Here is a 23,743-nt window from a genome sequence, read left to right on the forward strand (position 1 = left end):
TCTGTACCTACACTGCAGGCACGAAGACACCTTGGTAACAGATGTACAACCTAAAAATGTTCCTATCCCGTGTTTATTTTTTCTGCAGTTCAGCCAACATAAAGCTGCTCACATAAAATGCCTGGGGCAAGCCTGCCTGGATAGGAAGTTTGAATCACTGCTGTAGGGCAGGGGCAAGTTAGGAAACTCCATATACACCATTTCAACCTGTGGAGGTACCAACTTCTGCAACCACTCCCCTGGCAAACAGCACAAGGCAGCAGTCTGATCTGAAAACAGTTAAGTTAGCCATAGCCTTCAATAAATTCATTACCTCCCTGATCCCTACAGCTCTCAGCAGTGATTTAAAAAATAAATTTAAAAATATTTAAATCTAAACCAGTCACATTTAAACTGACCATGTGTAGGGGTTGTCACTTTAGTAGGTAAGAAGCTTCTGGAATAAAAATCTGCAAATCGCAAAAAGTTCAATGCCCCCAGGAGCAGCAGGCTGCAGCATGGTCATGGCAAAGCTGTTCAGCACATCCCACCATATGGACATCTGTATTGAAATGGAAATGTTCTACTCTGGTTATTCTAATATGACAACCTGCAGTATAAGCAGAGTGCAGACTCCAAGATTCACAAACTTAATCAACAGAACATGTCACTCCCTTGTACAGTTGAAGTATGCCATGCAGGGGTCCACAATGGTATTGGATGATAAGAATTATTAGCATGCAAAAATAGAGTACTACTGCTCTAGACATTTTCCATACTGAAAGCAGCAGTGACTTTACTTACTTGCTTGCTCCAAACCAGTAGAGCATATCCAGAATAAAAAAAAAAAAAAAAAAAAAAAAAAGGAACAAAAAAGGACAGTGACTTCCCTGAATTCTGGCTGCAGTTCTAGCTTGCCTCTGTAACCCTGGCACTCACATCTTCAAATCTAGTGCAGCAAGTCCAAAGGCACACATCTTTGGTCAGACTCCTACAAACATCAGCACTAACAACAGGGAAGGAAGTTAGAGCACTCTGGGCATCAGAGAAAACCCCAGCTGCAAGCTAAGAAAGAAGCTTTGCTAATTCCCTCCCAGTCACCCAAGATGGGTGCTTTGGGGTGCCCCTCTCCCACTTTATTGCAAATCCTATCATCTCAGCAGCATGTGAGATTTGGCTCCAGGGGCAGAAGACATGAACCTAAGAGCCAAGCTCTCAGGCACAGCCTAAAATATGGAATAGTCAGGAGATCTGCACCTCCCACCTTGGGCGATGCTCTGGCAGCTGTTCTTGCAAGCCAACAAAGGCATGTTTGTGAAGTGTTCTGTTCCATTCCAGAGGTACAAAGAGGCAAGTTTTGCAGAGAATGAAATCTAGTTTCACAGCTTTTGGATCAGGACCTCAGTTTCCAAGAAACACAAACATGTGACTCAGACTATTCAGGAGAAACCCTAAAATTAAACAAACGGGAGAGAACAGCTTCCCAAAGCCTACTCCTTAAGACCTCACACAATGTTCACATGGTGTACAGAAAGAATAACCTTTCCAACAAAGCTACACAGAAAACAACCCAATTCTGCATCATACTGTTCACAGTATTTAAGACCCCTTTATGTAAAGGACTGAAAGCTGAACTGTATCTTTCTATGCAGAACATCAAATTGAAAAGGGTTTACTCAGGCTTTATGCCAGGTGTGCTCCTAAGTCTCAGACTACATTGACAAAGTTATTGAGACACCTTCAATCTATAGATGAATTTAGAGTCTAATTTTCAGTACAGGACCGGCACTTTCTTTCCTTACTGATGGGCCAAGTTCACACGGCTCTGCGCACTTCAGTACTTTGCAAGCAGGAACACAGCAGCTTACAGATGGGCAGACAGGCATCCAGACAGGTTAGTTACTCAACCTACTTTTAAATACACTTTTTTCCTATCCCCTCTCTCCATTTTCTGAGCACAGTTGTTTTTCTTCCTCTCAGAGTGAAGAACAGGGAGGCAGCCATGCATGCACACATCTATCAGCTAACTGTGCATGATTCCTTCTGGCAGCCCTGTCAGGACCTCCGTGTTTTCATGTACGAGATGTCACTCTGGGAAAGGTTCTCACACCTGTACTGAGCCCCTCCAAAATTCAAACCCAAGAAATATTCATTACATAGGAAAAGATAAAAGCTGACCCTGATCTTCCACAAGATCACATCCAGATTTACTGAAGGAAAGTTTTGGGGTTTTTTTCCTGAAGGAAGACATTTTTTACTGTGAAGGTGGAAGAACAACAGAAGAGGTTCTCCAGGGAGGTGATGGAGGCCCCATCTCTGGAGACATTCAAGGTCAGGCTTGACGGGGCTCTGAGCCACCTGATCTAATTGGGGATGTTCCCGATTCCTGCAGGGGGACTGGACTAGATGATCTCTAGAGGTCCCTTCCAACCAGTGTATTCTATAATATTTCTGAAAAAATTTCAAGTCACTGTAACAAAATCCATCACCTCCCCCTAGCCTCAGGAAGCCCACAGCTTAACACACTGATGTCTCTGGCTGTACCACAGCAGCAATCTACAAACTCCTCCTAGCATGCCTGTGGGAAATTCCCTGACCTGGAAAGGAGATTACTCCTTGGAGCTCCAACCAGAGCAGATCACTTTTCTTCTCACCAGCACACTTCTAAACAGGGAGGTATGAGTAATTTCTCAGCTCTCTTTTCCTTTTTAAGCATACTTACTAATGCCCCAGTTGGACAAAATGCGTTGAACACTGAACACATGCTTCTGTGTTTTCAAGGCTGGCAACAACTAGCAGATGACTTCCTGAAGGCTACCAGGGAGAAGCCCCAAGTTACTGGTTATCTTTGTGAGCCTTCAGCAGTAACAGTCTCGTGCAAAGCAAGTGGAAATGCTCTCAAATATATTCCAGAGTCACAGAAAACAAATCAGTGTATGAGCACTTGCTCTTGTCACCACCTCACTGATGAGACACAAACATGGCAGGTACTGCACAGAGAAGCACCAAAGGAAGAGGCAATCAGATAAGACAGCTTCTGCTGTCAAGGGAGTGTGGAAGGAGTAGTCCCTACTGAACTGTTTCAGCCTTTAAAAGCATGTACTGCCTAATCCTTCCTTAAACACTGGCTCCCTTCCTCTCCCTCAGGATGCAGGCTCACTTTACCTTTCAGAAAATCCACTTACTCCCCTGACTTCTCCATGGTCTTTGTCCAGGAGAGTCAATCTGGATTGGTAATTCCTTCAACACTGCACTCTCTGCCAAGTCTAATACACTAAAGCATGGAGTAATTAAAAGGAAGAGATAATTTTGACTGGAAGGCAATGAAACCTGGGCTTTGAAAAGCACAAGGAAGGATTCCTTCCTAAGAGGCTCTGCTGTAATAAGAAAAGGAAGCAGGTAGCTCTCAACAGGATAACGTGCCGTTGAAGACACTGGTTACTGTGCACGGTGTGCTGATAGCTGCAAAAGCTTTGCGCTCCTGTTGCACAGAGAACTGCATCTAACAGAACAGATCCATGTCCTTTCCATCCCTTCGTTTGTACTTCTAAAGCTACACAGATTTGTCACCCCACACCTTTTATCAGCTGCTGCAAATGAACACAACTACTGAAAACTGCCCATCTGTGCACATGGACATAACTCCTGAATACAAATGTGGAAGCAATCTATTTTTCTACAGCTTCACAACTAAAATTCTTGTTGCTGGGGCCATCGGGACTTCCCAGCTTCCTACAGCCTCCCTTCCTAAGGCTCTTCCCACACCCATGCTGCCCTCTCATATCCACGGGGAGGGCTGTTGCCCATAGCTTCCTCAAGCTCTGAGCAGACCCCCTCTCCTCAACTCTTTCTCCTGCACTGTACCATACTCACACTTGTTGCTCTAAATCCCAAGACCAAGCACAATTTTACTTCCCTCACACTGTCCTCTGTCACATTCCATCCTCTGCCCAGCTAACAATTGCATTCCCTTTAAAGTCACCCAGCCTTCTCCTATCTTGCAAGAAAAGCAATCCAGATGCACGTTTTAACAGCTGGTTCACAATCTTTTTTTCTTTTGGTAACAGCTTACTAAAATCACACCATAATGCTTATAAAACAGACTGATGGATTTTGGATATTTGTGTCACTACACTACCTCCTGTACTTTCCATCCCAGGATTTTAAAATTACATTTAAAAAAAAAAAGTAATCCCTGCATTCTTCATCATCCTTTTAAGTTTTGCACCCTTAGGGTGTAAGAAATCCTCTGCAACCTATAGATCTTAAAAAATATTAAAAAAAAAAAAAATCTGTTCCACTTCCTTTTTTATTATGACAAAACCCCCTGCCAAACTGGTGCTGGCAGCACTGAGTTCCCTCCTATCTCTCCTGAAGTTTTTATGTCATACTTACGCTCATTCTTCAAAACTAGCTTGCTCTAGCATAGTTATGAGATCTGGAGATGCAAACTAAGAAATTCCTACAGTTATTGCAGTGGGCCAGTATTTTATAACTGCATGCAGGACAGGGAGATGGGGTGAGCTTCTGTAGACTTGGAAGGACAATTTCCATGTAGAGAAGTTAATTTCCATCTCCCAGAGCTATCCCACAGTTTTAAAAAAGACCCCATCAAAACCATGACAATTCCCCTCCAACACTACCAGAATAAATGGTGGATGTTCTCACAGACAGAAGTCTTCAATCCACTGCATTTGCTAGTAATGAAGATGATGTCTGATACTTCAGTACAGTTCTCCCATCAGCATACAAGGAAAGTCTGGGCCATCATCCTCCATATTTCCTGTTGCCTAACAGTACAGTCAGAGAGCATGACCTGACTCCCCCGCTGCACATGTGCTCATAGGGTATTCATTCCCAAGTGGGAAGTCTCCCAATACATCAGCAAGGCAGCTCTGTGACTGGAGCAGACACACGCTTTATCACCTCTAGCGAGCAGCAATGCAGGCAGCAGACAACGGCTCCAAGATTGAGCACACTGAGGCTATCTTCTAAATATCCAAATTCCCTTCTAAATACCCAAATTCCCTTCTCTCTGGTCCACCCTGTGCTCCTCTCTGGGAAGGGCACATCAGGAAAACTCATGGTCCTGACCTCCACAGCTGCTGCGCTGCTGCACTCATTTGGCAGCACTGCTCAGAGAGGAGCAATTAGTGACATTCAAAATTATCTTTTGCTTTAAAGTCGGTAAATGGTGTTCAGGCAGGTTCTAATACCCTCTAGCTAGAGTGCAAATGAGAACTCCTCATCTCTGTGTATGAAACATCCAAGCTGTAGTTTCAGCTCTTCACTTGTGTCAAACAAAGTTTTGGAAAGTCTTTACTCAAAGAAACTAGTATTTTGTAGACTTACAAAACCCTTACAAGATGAGAAAGTTTCAGGGAGGAGAAAGAGCAGCCCATCCGGAGATAATAAATCTGACAAGAGACAGAAATTGTAGGATCAAAGACAGAACCTCATTATATTAGAAAAAAATTACTAATTAATTTGCAAGAAAAAATCTCATGAGTCATACACCCTAATGGAGTTTCAGAGTTCAGCCCCATCACTGTCATCAAATCATTGTCTCCTTAAAAATTATGTCTCGTTCCCTGCTCTGCAGATCAGGAAAGAGCAAGTGGATGTCTAAACAGGGGGCCTGAATAGAACACTTTTAAAAATCCTTAAGGAAAATCTTCTGAAGTTAGTAGCATTCACTTTTGGAAGGACTAAATGTAGATCTGACAAGAGTCAGCTTTTATTTATTCTTAATGAGACAAGTTTGCAAGGTCTTTACACTGCTAACAGTGAGAAACTCCTAATCTGACCTTACTGTTAATGCAAAGATTAATGATCATGCCATATTTCTCACAATTTAAGTTACAGCAGGGTCTTAACTGTGTTCTGTGCTTTGATGGCACAGGCAGGGCATACTTGATGAACTAGGATACAAATGCTACAGCATTTCATAATGAGAAGATACATTAAAAGCTGCAGCATTTATTATGTATCAAAACCCCCAAACAAGACATGTTTGTTTGGGGTTTTTGTTTGTGTGTTTTTCTTTTATTTAAAGCCAGAGGCTCCATAGAGAGAAGAAACAACCACATTCTTAAACAGATGAGAAAAACACCCCTCCTAGGTCAGCATTTTAAGCAAGTTTCCCTGTAATTCCTTATTTCCACACAGCACCATTTAACAACATGAAGGAACTTAAAAAATAATTTAGCTTCCATTTAAATAGAAGCTACTTGACATGGCTGATGAGTTAGACTTGCCTGCAGCTACCAAGATGGCAGAGAAATCAAGAGAGAAAGGGTGAGAAAAGGTAGGCAATTCATTGTAGCAATTTATTTTATTCATTTTATTCAATTTATTTTATTTTATTCCATTTATTTTATCGCAGAGCATCATCTCTGCCAGCAGCCTCTGTATCAACCTGCTTTGGCATATTTCCAATTAACTGTAGAGAGAACTTTCTCTGTATTACCTGGTTTATAAACAGCACTGCAGAGTGTCTAGAGCACAGCTTAGACATCTCTTGATTCTCCTCTTCACTATTCCACACTGGAACCCTACATCAAGTTACTTTCATGTAATCCACAGAAGATAAATATGTAAGAAATGGTCCTTTCTAAAAATGACTGGACAGTGTGCTGCCTTTCTGTCACTCCTCTCCCTGTACTAAGTGAGGAAAACATAATGGACACTTAAGCTTTCTTGGCAGGGGCAAGGAAGAACCTGTGCTGACCCCAGACTTACTCTCCAGAAGGTGGTAGCCATTATTTGGATATGGAACAATCTATGTACTCCTAAAAGAAGGTCAATGATCTCACTACAATTATTAAAGCTATGGTGTTAACAGCACCATTTGCAAGAAGATACTTGAAGTCAAGTTCTACCACAGAGTCTTCCACACTGGCTCTGATGCAGGGGATAGAATAGAATAGAATAGAATAGAATAGAATAGAATAGAATAGAATAGAATAGAATAGAATAGAATAGAATAGAATAGAATAGAATAGAATAGAATAGAATAGAATAGGATCAAGAAGGCTGGAAGAGACCTCAAGGATCATCGAGTCCAACCTGTCACCCTACACCTCATGCCTATCTAAACCATGGCACCAAGTGCCACGTCCAATCCCCTCTTGAACACCTCCAGGGATGGTGACTCCACCACCTCCCTGGGCAGCACATTCCAATGACCAACCACTCTCTCTGTGAAGAACTTTCTCCTCACCTCCAGCCTAAACCTCCCCTGGCGCAGCTTGAGACTGTGTCCTCTTGTTCTGGTGCTGGTTGCCTGGGAGAAGAGACCAACCCCCTCCTGGCTACAACCTCCCTTCAGGTAGTTGTAGACAGCAATGAGGTCACCCCTGAGCCTCCTCTTCTCCAGGCTAAACAGTCCCAGCTCCCTCAGCCTCTCCTCATAGGGCTTGTGCTCAAGGCCTCTCCCCAGCCTCGTTGCCCTTCTCTGGACATGCTCCAGCAATTCAACATCTTTCCTAAACTGAGGGGCCCAGAACTCGACACAGTACTCAAGGTGTGGCCTAACCAGTGCTGTGTACAGGGGTACAATGACCTCCCTGCTCCTGCTGGCCACACTATGCCTGATGCAGGCCAGGATGCCATTGGCTCTCTTGGCCACCTGGGCACACTGCTGGCTCATGTTCAGCTGCTGTCAACCAGTACCCCCAGGTCCCTTTCCACCTGGCTGCTCTCCAGCCACTCTGACCCCAGCCTGTAGCTCTGCATGGGGTTGTTGTGGCCAAAGTGGAGCACCCGGCACTTGGATTTGTTGAATGCCATCCTGTTGGACTCTGCCCATCTGTCCAGCCTGTCAAGGTCCCTCTGCAGAGCCCTTCTACCTTCTAACAGATCAACACCTGCTCCCAGCTTGATGTCATCTGCAAATTTACTGATGTCCTATATGTGGTCTGACACCAGGGTGAGAAAGTGGCAGCAATGATATGCTGGGTTTCAGTGATGGTACCTTTGGTGCCACTACCAAAAAGTCAGGAGATCTTTGAGTTCCATCCTACCCTTAAAAGGATGACAAGGTTTGGTGACCACCAACTTGTGCATCTCCATTGCCTTATACTCATCCTCTCCAATTTTCACCCTCCAGCTTTTCAAACATTTCAGAAACTGCTGCTTTAATTATTGAAGCTAATATATGAGTGAAGGCATGGAAGTGGAGAAAGCATCAAACACCTTACAGGCAGAACTACTGATTTTTCCCTACAAGGCACCTATGCTTAATAAAGAACAAATATATTATCACTAGGAGGAGAGGGGCTGAGGGCAAAACAGAGGGAGAAATACACGTAAGCACTTCCAATGCAGAAAGGTATCTCTAGACTACCAAAGAAGTGACAGAGGCAACAGCTGCTGTAAGGAAGGTATCACTTCCCACCTACCATCTTTCTGTCCCACCTCCCCATCCAAGAAGACAACCAGAAGAGGTATCTGCTTCCTCACATCCATCCTCTCATTGCCAGTTACTATGGGTTTTGGCTAACCCAGACCTGCAGGCTAACTTTATAAAGAATGATGAAGGAAGACAACGCAATTTGTTTTCATAAAAAAGTCACAAGAGGGTGGGGGGAGCACAACCAACAACTCACAAACAAAAATGTAAGACAGCTAATGAGATTCCCAAACAGAGAGGAAACAAAAAAGTAAAATATGCTGATGTGGTTTGCAGTTTTAGTCCCGCACAGATGTTACAGGCATTGTGAATTGTAAGTGTTTTGCCTTAATAGAGTTCTTTGCCTTTGACAAGATGATTAAAATATACACAAAACCAAGAACCATCCTGGAGGAGAAAGATCCTAACAAGCAACTGCTAGCAAACGGCAGACTGCTTGATGAGGAGACAGTAAAGCCTGTTACACTGGCATGCAAGCAGAAAGCTGTATTTATTGCTCTAATTGTCCCTCCCAGCACACTGTCCCTGCAGATGAATGGTTTGATTTTCTTGTGGAAGTCCTTAAGTATACATATGAAAAGTCAAAGCTTATGGTCTGAAAGAAAAAGAAACATTTCTTTTAAGCATTGCTTAAAAAGAACAGTAAAATCAAGTCCAAGCAAAAGCTTCACACATAGGTCTTGTATGGAGCTAGAATGAACTATGGATTTACAGACATTATTTAATCTTACAACAATGGAGAACTGACAGAGTACACAAATAAAGTCCACCATTCCAGAAGAAGAAAATACTCCTAGAGAAGGGAGAATGCTCTCCAAACTTCTCAGGGAATCACACAAAAAGCATCTGCAAAACTTAGCTGCCAGGGTAACAACCATCTCCGCTGGAGGACATCACTGTACCAAACAATCCACGCCACAATTGCTTGGTTGGGCCAGTGGTTAGGACCCTCCTATATTTTTTGCCCACCTAAGCATGCCCCTGTCCTAGCAGAGCTGATTGTAGGCAGCACTTGCCAGAACAGAGGCAGACAGGCAGATGGACAGTTAGAATGACCTAAGTTATTTAGACATTATAAAGAAGAATCAAAAAGCCTGACAATTTTCTCAGATTAAATGCTGTTTCCAAAAGGCCATCTCTGTCCAAGGGTGGCCATGAAGAACTAGAGACAAGACCATGACCATTGGGGCCACATCTTTACTCAGTGCTCTGAATCTCAATTTTACACACTTCCTCAAGTTTTCCAAGCAGAGGAGAAAAATCATTTGCCTCACAATACTATTAAAAAATAAATGCATGAAAAGCTATATAAAGCAGTTGTGTTAAAGGGTCCCATGACAATATCAACTAAGTTCCTATCAAGAGATTTCCCCTCAAACAGCCCCAGTGCCTCCAGTCCCCCTCCCAAAATAACTGAATGCCAGTCATTTTAGCTGCTTCAGAAGGCTAGACTGCCCTCAAAACGGATGTCCACATACTCCTGAATTCATTGCAATTGCTCCCCACTTGATCTTCATCAAAACCTAAGAAACTGTAACAGACTCACAGCAGATCTCCAAGTCTAGGAGGGCATACATAGAATCACAGAATCAGTCAGGGTTGGAAGGGACCACAAGGATCATCTAGTTCCAAGCCCCCTGCCATGGGCAGGGACACCTCACACTAGATCAGGCTGCCCAGAGCCTCATCCAGCCTGGCCTTAAACACCTCCAGGGATGGGGCCTCACCCACCTCCCTGGACAACCCATTCCAGGGTCTCACCACTCTCATGGGGAAGAACTTCCTCACATCCAGCCTGAATCTCCCCACTTCCAGCTTTGTTCCATTCCCCCTAGTCCTGTCACTACCTGATATCCTAAAAAAGTCCTTCCCCAGCTTTCTTGTAGCCCCCTTCAGATATTGAAAGGCCACAATAAGGTCACCTTGGAGCCTTCTTTTCTCCAGACTCAACAGCCCCAACTCTCTCAGTCTCTCCTCATAGGAGAGGTGCTTCAGCCCACTGCTCATCCTGGTGGCCCTTCTCTGGACACGTTCCAGCATGTCCATATCCCTCTTGTAATAGGGGCTCCAGAACTGGACACAGTACTCCAGGTGGGGTCTCACCAGAGCGGAGTAGAGGAGGAGAATCAATCCCAGTGTCACTGTTCTCGAAGACTGTTCCCCAGTTTGGGAGCAAAGCCTCTATTAACTACCTCAGAACCTAACGTAAAGCAGCATGGCTTTAATATTTCCAGTAACACAAAAGGTTTGATCATGCATTAACCTGGTAAAATTTAAGAGCCTGCAAGAAGCTGTGGCTAATTGGCGTCAGTTTATAAATTCTCATTTAGCAAAAAAATATTTGAGATTAAGGAAACAAAAGAACCCACTATAAGTAGAAACATGTATTGATGGGGGCTGTTGTAGTATGCAAAACATCTGAGCACTCACTAATTTGGCTGCAAGCTCTTGCCCAGGAAACAATGTCTGGCAATAATAATATGATCCCAAAGAAAGAGCTCTATGGGGAAGTTATTTACTCTCTCACAAAGGCCCTATGATTTATACATGATGTCACTGCCTGTGCCAGAAAATTGATGACTGATTACCACTTATTCATTTCAGTATCAGGTATCCAGCCTGAATTAACTAGATTAGGCCACATGAAATTTCTTTACTATTTACAGCGCAACTGAGTGCACATTTGGTGCAGGTCAATAAAAAGAAGCTGTCAAACAGAATCTGGTAAGAAGCAGAACATATTAAAGGCACATGAATCAAATGTTTATTATTTATCACTATTACTCATTGATTGCACAAACATCTGGATTCCATAACCAAAACATGACAGAATGATATTACTAGTGGGGAGAGAAAAAAAAATATAAATAATGCCTAGTTTGTTAAACATCTGCAAAGCACTGCTTTCAGTCGTCCATTCCCAGCGCCTGCAGGACAGGTATTCAACTTTTCTCTTGTGTTGTTGGCTGGGTATTGATCAAAAAGTTTTGGTATCTCAGTTCTGCAGATCCCTGTGCAAAGGGCATGAGATTACTGCTGGAAATACCGCATGTTCTACATCACTAAGGACAAACCTGCATAGCAGGACTAGGGAGTGGACAAGAGCAAGGCAGGGACTCAACAGCACTCAAGAAAGAAAAAAGGCTTTTCAGAAGAGGAACGCTACAGAAAGAAATGAGTAAAATCATGTCAGGCAAAGAACTTCTAAAACCTAAGAAATAGCATCACGTACCGATGCATTTGCATATGCAGTATGGTCTGATTAATATTAATTGAGACTGATAATTTGATTCATTTTAGGCTTATTGTAAATACTTGCAAAATATGAACATGTATGGTTTCTTCTCCAAGCCAGTTACATCTCAGATGAATTAAATCACACAGGGCCTTGCTAGTGGAGCCTCGTCACTTGCGACCTCTGACTGCTTTAACAGATACATAACAACGCTCTATCAAATGTGGTTCAATTCATGAATATTTCATTGACTACCCCTTTTAATTTGAAGTTTATTAAATAATACCTGCAGTAAAGCTCAGACTGCTTTACCGCTAAGCCTACAATATATTTTTTATTTGACTGCATGTATGAACGTGTCTTAGTTCCTCCTGGCAGCAGAGAGGGTGTGAGCTGTTGTCATGAACAGCCATGAACGTTTTCAACTGCAGAAAGACCAGAATTTTTTATCTGTATATAAATGTTTTTACATCGCTACACTAAATGCCACTGAAGTACTGCATGACAAAATGTTATGGAACTGCATCGCACGGGGCTCTCCTACAGACCACCCACTACTACAAAATCCATAGAAACATGCAGTCATTGCTGGATGTACATTCCACTATGCAGGAATCTCCAGGCTTGTCTCAGTTCTTTGACAGACGCTGTTCAGCATTGTGTGGACTCACACATGAATCCTCAACAAGGAAAAAAGGAACTTGTAGTACCCAAAAAATCAAACAGTGCTGAAAACCTCTGGCATTACTATGGTAAAGCAGACTTGCTCTGCTTTTTCTCCTGTAAATAGCAACAGGAAAGATGACAGTAAAGAGTTAAAGTAACCCTGTGTTAAGTGCAAGAGCCAGAGAAACAAAACAACCCTCTGACAAGAGCTCAGCACCACTTCCTCTGATATGGTACCATGAGGATCAGCTTTTCCATTCAGGAAGAGCAGGCTGTCACCTGGGGCAGCAGAGCAGCCAGGGCCTGCTTATTGTTAGGCTAACAGCAGGATGTAAAGGGCACTTTCCAATTAACCTGAGGCAGCACAAACCCCACAGGCAGTGCTGGATAGTGTAAAATGATTAAATGTAATAGGAATGGGAACATCCTGGACTCAAGCACAAAGAAACTGATCAAGAATCAGTGAAACCAATACAAAAACACCTCTGGAAACTCTCATCAGTAACTAATTTCTCAACTTCTTTTAATCCTCCTTCAGCATCCTTTCTGCTTCTTTTGCCTTCCTACACCAGTATCTGCAATAGAAGAAGCCTTTCTTCCATCTGCTTGCTAACTATCCTCCTTTTCTCTATCAAGGCCTCTAGCATCGACCAAGAGGAAGTAGTATATTAAAGATAGTGCAGGACCACCATGTGCCAACGAAAACGGTTTGCTTGCACAGACTTCTTGTGACAGAGATCTTCCAGGGTTTTGGGAAAGGAAGGTAAAGGAGAATAAAGACTGTACTTTTGAACAGGAACAGTGCCACAGTACAAGCCTCTGTGCAGCAGAACAAGCTAGGCTGATGCACCCCCTCAAAAGCTCTGGAAGACCACAGGCCACCAGCCCCTGGTGCTCTGGACACAGAAGCACCCAGATCTTAGCACCAGCACAGCCTGCGCCAACTGAGGCAGCCGGGCTCTCTGGTGCCTTACCATGCTTACAGGCAAAGTGATGCCGATGGGCAACATCCCCCACAGGCCAGCTACAGAAGGGGACTCAGTGCTACTCAACAGCGCCTCCTGTGGGGCAGCACGCGGCGCGGCGACCCCCGGCAGAGGCCATGTACACAAATCCCAGCGCAACTCCTGCACCCCACCCGTCGCAGAGTAGCGGCTCCAAATGGCGCCACACCCAGCCCGGCGCGGCGGCAGCCTCACACCGCACCCCAAGTCACCGCCCGAAGGGGAGGAGGAATACCGGTGCTGCGCCCTCCCCCTGAGTCTGGGTGGTCCCCACCACATAGACTAGCCACTTACTGACGGGGCAGTGGCGGCCAGCGCAGCAGCAGGGAGGAGGGAAGTAAGGTTGCTTACGGTCTTTCCCTCTCTTTTTTAGGGCTGAAGGGCAGCGCGCTCTGTGGGGGCCTCGAGCGTTTCCAGAACGTTCTGCGCCGGAGATAAGCCCTTGAAGGGGAAATAACAAGGAGGGGAGGGAGAGCCTGCTGCCTTTGGGCCCTGGCTCTGTTTTGGCAGTGGTGACGTTCAGGAGGAGGTGGCAGCAGGGGTTAAACCTGGCAATCCGATGAAGGAACCGTTGTCCTCATGGCTGTGCAAGAGGCTGCGAGGCAGAGGAGTGGGAAGTGAAGACTCTTGATGCCTCGCAGGCTCATGGGTAAATGGCTGCAAAGTTTCTGTGCCTTGGCTTCCTCTCCAGATCAGTGATGTGCTTCTCATGCTGACACTTCCTTGGACATTTCCCAAGGTAAAATGAAGAACCCTTTGTCAGCGTGAATTGATGCAGCAGTGTGTTCCTGCTAGCTTACACCTTTTACTTGTCTGGGTCTCCAGCAACTTGAGTAGGATTACTTTCACAGCTGGAAGAAAAAAAGCAGCCAAGCACCCTATCTGGGAAGGTTCAAACATTGCCTCCAGCTTATATGGTGGAATGTGTGAAGTATAATGACGTGGGTAAAGAACAGTAGTATTTGATACACTGGCATAAACATACATAGCTATTTTCACTTAGAATACTGTACAGTGCTTGTGTAACTTCCTCACCCCCTTACTTTTACTATATCAAATCCAAGTGCACAGCATTTTGTAAATGGAGAACATTTTCACAGGTCACATTTGGTGAAAGTACTTCTGAACATGTAACAAAAATTCTGTTAATTATTCTGTAATATTTGGTATAACAACTACAATTTAGTGCCTGCATTTGTTCAAATCTGTTCATTGCAATGACTGCAAAAAAGAAAACTTAAGAGAGCAGTGTGATACTAAGGGTAATTAATTTTTAAAAGATTATAAGCTTTTAGGAGGTTTGAGGGCTTTTTATAATGTTGGCTCATGTAACAACAGGCATAAACAGACTACAGTTTCTGCTTGAGTATTTCTGTTAGGAGCTTTGTTTTTTTAGCAGAACACAAATACCCTCCATCAACTCACCTGGCAGCTTTCTAATACAGGAAGGCAAGATCTATTACACAGGAACAGCACCCAAAGGCCCATGCAAGGACAACACACACCACAGATGCTCAGTTTTAGGGTTTATTTCATCTGCTAACATTCATTCTTGATCTAGACAAAAACAATTAGATGACTTTTTAAAAATCCAATTAATTCTTGTGGAAGGAAAGAAAAAACCTTGTAACACTTTTTGTAAGATGCTACAAATAAATATATAAAGATTTAAGTGTTACTTGGCTCAATTTAAACAGTTGCTTTATTTTTTCTTGTTGTTTTTAAGTTTCTGAAGCAGAAAAAAAAGTGCAAACCATACATATTCAGCCCAATGGAATGACTCCAGCCACAATCACTTTCAGAGAAGCTGAATCTGTTTGATCTACAACATGGAGGATGGAAGGCAGGTGGGGGTGATAGTTGTATTTTTTTTTTTTTACCCTCAGTAACACAACTCCTAGAAGAGAAGAACTGAGTTCCTTGGTAGGTAAAGCACACAAGAAAGGAAGAGGAAGAAAGTTCTGCCTGCGTTGCCCTTTCTTTTCCCTGTGCAGGTTGCGCAGCAGAAAGGAAAGAAAAAATAATATAAACAAAGCCTCAGACAGAAACAAATGACAATGAGAAATAAAATCATACCAGCAGGGATAGTGAGAAATCCTGTGGCTGTTGCATGTTTGCCTGGCAGACTACACACAAACACAGAGTACCTTCACATTGAGAGAGGGTGGGGATTTTTGTCTTTTACTTATGACAAAAAAAAAAAAAGGGGGCAATAAAAATAAGTTAAATCATATTCCAATATGTACAAAACAAATCATGCTCAGTAAACCATTTGAATATAAAATTATTCATTATAGTACAACTCTCTCAATCCAGTCTGCAAAATTGACACCTGGGGGAAAACTGGGAGGAGGAATTGTGGGGCTTTGAAAGACTCATTTGCAAATCTTGGCATTTTTTTCAGCTTGCATGGCTAAAAATTAGAGAGAAAACCACCTGCAACTGGGACAATACTGGATTTACACCTGCCTGCTTATCAGCACTCCATCCACCTGGCAAGACTCCTGTAGATTGGGCAAAACAAAATGGCCACAGATAGCTTGGGCTGTGTGTGCAGCCACAGGCTCTGCTGCTTGCTGCTGACCGACCTGTACATTAAAGACTTGGTTCTGCTGCTGAGCAGGCAGTGAGTCCTGCATTTGCTTCTGCCACTGGAACCTGATCTACTAATATTAGTGAAAACAAGAGCAAAAACATAACGTAGCCAGCCCTGTGATTTGAATCCAGCAGACAGTGTGAGTTGCATTCCAGGCTACAGCCCTGGAAATAGTGTTTAGCACAGTCTGTGTGGTGAATTCCTGTAGCAGTACCCATTTTTGTGACGTTCAGGAAATTCTGTGGGACAGGAGGGGGTCTGAGTAACTCTAAAGACCACTAAGAAGCTAGAGATCTTTTAACCCTAGGATGTAAATCTCAGTCAGACCCTATTCTGTAATGTTAGTCATTACCTTCTGTAGTGATATCTGTGAAATGATTTGATGGGCTCAGAGTGAAAACTTCCTAATTGACATGTCCACAGTGCCACTGCGGTGGTCCTTCTGTCTTCCTCACTGCAGCAATTCTACTGCCCTTTCTGCTCCTACAGGATAGCCCTGAGAGAGAGGCTTGTTGGGATCTTCCTCATGCTGCATTCATTGTCATCTCAGTTTTGTAAGCAAGAAACTATCGGGTGCAGAAATGTCAACATGAAATGCTACCCACTTATTCCAAAATGGTGGGCACAAAGGAAGAAATTCAGTAAAGCCAGAAATTCACACTGCTCCTTTGTTGAGTTTGTTCTGTTGACAATTTTTAACCCCATGAGAAGCCTGGGTGTGCAACCATACTAGTGAATCTTGCATTTTGTGACCTGGGTAGAGTACAAGGTGGCATCTGACTGTCTGGAAAACCTTGGAGGAGGCAAACTCCTTCAAAAAATCTAGCTGGGAGGAGACAAATGAGCAATAAAAAGCTTTCTTCGGCAACAACCCACCGAGCAGTGAAGTTAACAGTGTTCTGGTGACTAAAAGCAAAAAGATCTCCTCCTTCTTAGCACTGAAGCAGGTCTTGCCCATTCCATTTCCCCAAAGCAGGAGTGGACTTTGCTGGGAAACTGCCTCTCAGAGCATCACCGCTGCTTGCAGATGTGCAAGGGTCAGAGTGTAAAATGGCACAGGCTAGGAGCTGTCATCTTAGGCCTGGTGTCCATTAACTACCTGTCCAAAATGCCCACTCAACACTAATACTACTGAATGTACAAACCCTTAGAAATACTTTATCTTACGCAGTCCCAGCTTTTGTAAAGGCTTTTCATGGGGCATCCCTGGAACCGTGGCAGAAACATGGTAGGATGGACAAGCATCTAACTAGGTAAAACCTGAATTGAAGGGGAACTGCCTCACCAACTCTAGTAAGAGACAGGTCATAATTTTGTACCTGCCTTCACTGTACCCAGCACTCACCTATCCTGACCTGCATCATGATGCACTGACAAGACCCCTGAAGAGACAATTCATGGAGTAAAAAGGTCTCAGTATATCTCAAAGTCACAGGAAAAATATTCTGGAAGAAAGAGGCAGATATTGAACAAGAATTTACTATCTGGCTACTACCTCTGCTGGAGTGCCTTAAAGCTGTTGTTCTCCATTCATGTTAAAACTACACACACGTATTTTTCATGTTACCGAAGCATCAAATAGTCCTAAAAATGAAAGACATTGTACCACTTCAAACTGTAGTACATAGAAATCACAAAAAACTACATTCACATTGTGTTAAAAATTTCCCTTAAACCCACTAAAGGAAGAAGATAGTTCCAGGTACATCCTGCAACCCATCCTCTGGCAAACAGCTCTTAGAATAAATGCATAGATGGCCTACGGCTGTAAACAGACCAGCTCAGCAGCCAGGGTGAGGCATGGATTTTGGGCCACTCCTCTAATTTCTAATATTTAGAATCAGCTTCAGAGTGCGCTATACTTTTCATGCCTTGGAGTACCTCTTTAGAGTGCATGAATTTGTTATTCCCAATGTACGGGTGGAGGAACTGAGGCATTTTCTGGGCACAGGATTTAAATGTAGAAATTTCTGCCTCAGTGCTAAACTAAGGTCATCCCTCCTTTTGTGGGTTGAAGCAAAACTGTTAAGAAAGTTTTCAAGGTAGTTTAATTTCTTTTGCTTGTTACTGTACTATATTACAAAGAAAATGTTGGAACAAGGTCTTCTACTGACATGCTTCTAGGGTCAGAGGCTGCCTCTGATTTAGAGAACACTGCAGACAGATCCATTAAAATCCAGCTGGTTACTCAGAGCCCAGAACAGCTCAGGCAAACCAGGCCAAATTGTGCTGGTCCTAATCATACACAGTCCCCCATACTGATGCCCTTTGGTAGATGAGAGCAGAATTTGGCCTTTGGTACAGAAGGGCTCTGGGAAGGCAGTGCCTGCCTGGGCAGTTACCACACAACGTGCACCTTGGATATGGATTAGCCGCTGTAACATTTGTGCGTTATGGATCCATAACACAGGATACACAGTCAAAAGCCTTGGGGGAAAGCTGGAAACTGTGCATGTAAAGCAGTTGCTTTTTATATCATGTGTATTGGTTTTGTGGGTAAACAGCCTGTAAAATTGCATTTTTTAAAATATGCTTTGTTTAGTTACAGCAACACATAAAAGCGCTGGGAACTAGCAGACATAGCTCCTCCCAGTCTTGGAATTCAGAGACGAGCAAGTGGATTTGTAATACCTTCTGCCCCCAAGCCAGCAACTGAAAATTGCTTCATTTGCTTCCTACTTTTCAGCTAGGAGGAAATGCTTATGGCCAAGCTGCAGATCTCTGGGAACAGGGGCCATTTTGTGGCAGAATGTTAAAGGCAATGACACCACTGGCACCAGGTGAATGCATGGGTAACAATGTCCCACTGTGCTTGGAGATGGGTGAGTGTTTGCTACGGCACTTTACAGCACCAAGATGCTGGCCCAAGCAAAATGCATCTGAAATCAGTACATACTCCATCCTTCAATTTTGGTGGACTTTGGGATTGGATTTGGGCTGTAGCAGGGTAATATTTGAGCCCAAAGTGCTGTTTATATTTTGTGTTCAACTTTAAGTTTTCAGCCATCTCTACTCTTCTGGAGAAGAACATCCCCAAAAGCAAGGTGTATCCCCTAGGATGTAGACAGAAGAAGCTAGGGAGCTCCTCTGCTGAAGGCAGCCCCCCCTGCAAAACTCAGTCTGAATCTGAAACAGTGGACAGAGGCAGAGAGAGAATTAAAATATAAACCAAGCAGCACTTCAGTGGATTTGTATGATGGGAAAGGGACACTGTAAAAACAACATGCTAAAATTGAATGCATCAGCTCTCTGCCTCTCCTCTGATTATTTCAATGCCACATTTGATCTGCAGTTAACATGGCCTTTGAAAATCAAATCATACTCCACTTGGTTCATAGTTTACCCTAAACAATAGCTGGTTCAGGTCTTACAGGCTGAGTAATAACGGGGTGAGACATGAAACACACAAAATCTGCTTCATTTCCATGCTTCCAGCCAAGCAAAGAAATGCTTGCAACAGCAAGAAAATAAGCCCTATTTTAATTTGGTGAGTGGGAAGAGGAATTAGAGAAGTCATTGTTGTTCTATGACTCAAAAGTCAGTAAGCAGAACCTGGTTAGACTGTCACCACACTGGAGGATTAAACTTACATGAGTCCCTAAAAAGCAGCATTGAGAGAGAAAGAGTTCTGCTTTGAAAGTGGTCTAAGACTAAAAAAAATACAATCCATGATTCCCCTTTCCAGTTTTGTGAACACAGTTTGTTCATTTAAAGTAAGAGCTGCAGAACAGGCACTCTGCCAAAAAACAATGTGCACTGTCTCATAATTCAGACCCATAGTCAGAAATTTTCACAGCTCTGGAAAAGAGCCCCATCCTGTTCCCACTTAAATCAGTTCTAGTGACTTCACTGGAAGCAGGCTGATGCCCATTCTCTCTTGATATGTGGAAGTAAAAATAGCTGAAAAACGACAGATACAGGTACATCTGTACGCTTGTTCTAGTTCAGTGTTTCACATAGCAACAAACAAAACAAAGTCACCCCCTCATTGTGGACCCATTAAGGGCTGATTATTTATAGGGTCTTCATGGAACTTGTGCAGATTTATGAGGGAGTATTGCTATTAAACTTCATCTCTTTTTGTTTTTCAAATGTAGAATAGGTTTTACATGTGCTGTTAATGGATAATACTGATCAAGGCTTGAGTGGCAGTTGCGTAGGGTGACAGGATAGCATGTGAATCCATGTTTGAGCCTATGTGGAATTTTGTTGGCTTTAAACTTGTCTTGGGACCTGCTTGTGAAACAGATCTGGGAGCTCTGTGCATGAATTCCTTATTATTTTAGTGATGAAGTCGTGTATGTATATACGATACCAGTGCAATGTTATCAAACCTGCTGTGCTAAGTACATATCCACAGTCAACTTGCTTTAATGTTTCTTGTCCTCTGATGTTGTCCTTCTTTGTTATTTGTATGGTTCTCTACTTCCTGGCAGTGGCTGGCCGCTGAAACGAAGTGACCGCCCTTCTGCTCAGATCACAGCCTGACAGAACAGCACATCCTCAACTTAGTCACCATTATCATGTACTTAGAAGCATTACAATTCCCATCCCACCGCCAAAATCACCCACAAAAGAAAACATCAGTTTCCTTGGGTTTTAATTACGTGTTTCTTTATGCTCAGGGGGATAAACAGATATTAAAGTCCTACTTCTGCCGTTTGTGTTTGAATTGTGAGGATAAGAAACATTCTTTCATATTTGGCCTTAGGAGTGGGGAACTGCATTTGTGCATTTTATACCTCTGCATTATAATGCTGACCCTTTTTTAAAAATTTTTATGTATTTACTTATTTTTTTAAAGAATCTCATTGGTCTTGTAAGAAACAGTAAAAAGACCCTATGCTTAAGGAAGCAATTTATCTTCTGTTTTACAGACTTGCTTTTAAATAAAATATTTTTTGTTGTTTTTCTGTTGTTTTTTTTTTTTTTTTTAATTTTACTTCCATGATCTTTTATATGGAAACCTTAGAGTATTGTTAATATAAAAGTCTGCCTAGGCTACCACTTCTCTATAATATGGCTCATGTAGTCCTCAGTGGGCAAGCGTCCTTGCTCTTCGGTCTCTTCCTTGGGAAGTGCTTCATTCGACCGGTGAAGAAGCCTCTCTTCCCGATTCTTTATCCTCTGCTCCATCCTCTCTACCTGCCGTTTGTACTGGTAGCGCTGCTGGAAGAGGTCCTTTGCATAGTCATAGAGCTGCATGTCCAAGTCATTGAGCTCCTCAATCCTCCGGATGGTGTCATTGTCAACCTCCACCCCTCCTGCCCTGGTACTGTTGTACTGCATAAAGGGCCGGATGAATTTCAGATTAAAAGTTCTCTCAAACAGGTACTGAGTCTTTCTCTGGAACTCTGTCAGGCCGAAGAAGGCCATGTCTTTGAGGTTCTTTTTTGCGCTCTCCAGCAGGATCTGTGCTCGCTTGTTCTCTGGGATAAAAGACATGTTGTAGCAGCCCACTAAACTCAAGTCAGCCAACATCCTCACTTGGCGGTTGTTGGCCAAATTATATGGGCAATCCATGAACTCCTGCAGCGTGCAGCCTGACCAATCCGTGCCTTCATAGCACGATGGCAGCTCTTCAGGAGTTGGTGTCCTGCCATCACACATGTGCAAGGAGGTCTTCCAAGTAGCTCCTCGTTGGACGTGACGCCATTCACTGAGGTAACGAGATACGGGATCTCTCAGCAGTGTGATGTAGTAAAATTTTCTACAAGAAGAGGAGAAAATAAAATAAACATTCTACAAGTAACAAGAAAGATGCTTGGCAAGCTGAGAACTACTGTAGGTATCAAAAAGACAAGAGTTAAATTAACATCACAACATCCATTCCACTGTACTCTTGGATTATTTTCTTCTTGGAACATCTCATGCAAAGTATTTTGCACAACTTTAGATCCATGTTTCGTATTGCCCCCCATTTCAGTTCTGCCAAGTAGCAATACTTTCACCAGGACATGCATTTCCAGCAACAGACTGCAATGTGAGAATAAATCAGCAGGATTCAACCCATCTACCATCTTCAGAGAGCAACTGTGACTTCAAGGACTGCCTGTTCTTTCACACAGCCATGTGCCCTCCAAATCAGCCAGGACTTGCTCTGCAGGAGAGCCCAGCAACTGGTTTGTTTATGAACTGGACTTATCATTTTTCACTTCATGCAGATGCTGACCAGGGTACCTACTGCTTGACTGATCTGGCTGCTGAGCTGAAATCTGGGAGCTGCAGTGAGTAGCAGGGCAACACCGCAGGAACATAAGTGAAAAATAAGAAGAAATCAGGAATGCAATATGTTTTGTAGAAAGAGAAGGAATGAGCTGACAACCAGCAAAAGGGGAAATTGTTCATTCTCATTTCAGCTAATCTGTTATCAATTCAAGCAAAGTTAAGACTCACTTTTGGCACATGAAGAAAAAGCCAGACAATGAGGAAGAACACACATAGTGACACGGGGCATTCTTGCTGCTCTAAGTATAATGAAATATTCAAGAGTGCAAGTTTTCCCTTGAACTGAAAACATGACAGCTGTCTTGTATAAAGAGACCCTTCAACTTCAGCCCACCTTGAGCCTGGATGAAGTTCTAGGAATTACAGAGATGGCATTCTGCAAAAGCTCTCTCCAGGCAGAGAGCAATGAGCATTTTTTCTCTAACTCCCAGTAGCTGTAGACTGTGCTGTTTCCCAGTGTTTCTAGAACAAGGAAATACCTTCTCTAGTTCCTAAAGCTGGCAGGGAATTAAATCCACATGGGCTTCCAGTGCATGGGGCTGTGTGACACTGTGCACAAACAGGAGCATCTGGCTTTGGCAGGGTAATGCACACGTGCTGCTGGAAATGTTTCATATAGGGAGGGATTCATTCCTCAAAAAGAGATGCAGCTTCACAATGCTGTTTTGGCTCACTGCCCTGCAGGCATGGCTTGGGAGGGCCGAATTGTAATGGTCACTGCGAGGGCACTGCTTTTGAGGTGGAAAAAAAGAGTTAAAATGTTCTGCTTTGGATAATATTAATACACCTATATTTCCCTTGCACGCTAAATACTGTTCTTCCTAGCTGTAACCTAAATTAGTGCAATACGAGTTGATTAATTTTCAGAAAGTGCATGAAAGACATTGCCCAGCAAGTCTGATTTTAAGGAATGTTTGCTTTCCTAAACTATTACTAACTTGCTGAACAGCTGTTTCCAAAGCAGTAAATTTTGGTCTTTCCAACAATGGCAATGGGTGTCCACTCTGCCTCCAGCTCCTCTCCTCCTTTCTGCCTTCATAACTGGGGCTGGTAAAAACATTTGCTATTTTGGGAAACTTTTCCGTCTCTCTTCACAGCAAGGGTATCATGCTGTCTAGAAACGCTGTCTAGTACTGTCTGTGGACAGGGAGAAGGGAGAAAGAAGGTGAGCAGAGTGCATAATAGAAACACTTCCCTTAAATTTACCTCTTTTTCCTTCATTTGCATTGCAGCTTGTCATGATTCAACTGCCCTGCTATGATTTATATAGACAGTGCTAAGAAACCTCTAACGAATGGGGATGAAATATGACAGTGGAAAGAAAAGGAAAGCAATGATGAATGCCAGATGTTCAAGCAACAGACATTGATGCTAACCACTACCAGCATTTTTTCACTTGTGAACTGCAGTGGATGTTACCAATGTAATCCAAAGGTTGCATTATTACCTGAAGCAGGTTGAAGTTAATTATTGTCTTGTGGCTTACAGAAGCAACTACAAGTTTCACCTAAGATCAGGGATTAATTTTTGAGGTATCCAAAGACACGGAAGGATTCCTGTTCAAACCTGCAGTCTATACAGGTATGCATAGAGAAAAAAAGGAGAGTTACTGTCTGCATTTC

At 43.2% G+C, this 23,743-nt stretch overlaps 1 protein-coding gene across 1 annotated transcript in view; it reads right to left on the bottom strand.

Moving 5' to 3' along the window:
• Window positions 1-20,894: 20,894 nt before the first annotated feature.
• The window catches only part of HS6ST1 (heparan sulfate 6-O-sulfotransferase 1), a 194,230-nt gene continuing 191,381 nt past the window's right edge, over window positions 20,895-23,743 (bottom strand). Inside the window, exon 2 of the mRNA XM_054386110.1 lies at window positions 20,895-21,603. Coding sequence (XP_054242085.1) covers window positions 20,895-21,603 — 709 coding nt within the window. The remainder of the gene's footprint in view (window positions 21,604-23,743) is intronic.

Source organism: Indicator indicator, chromosome 13, assembly GCF_027791375.1.
Source record: "Indicator indicator isolate 239-I01 chromosome 13, UM_Iind_1.1, whole genome shotgun sequence".
NCBI classification, from domain to species: domain Eukaryota; kingdom Metazoa; phylum Chordata; class Aves; order Piciformes; family Indicatoridae; genus Indicator; species Indicator indicator.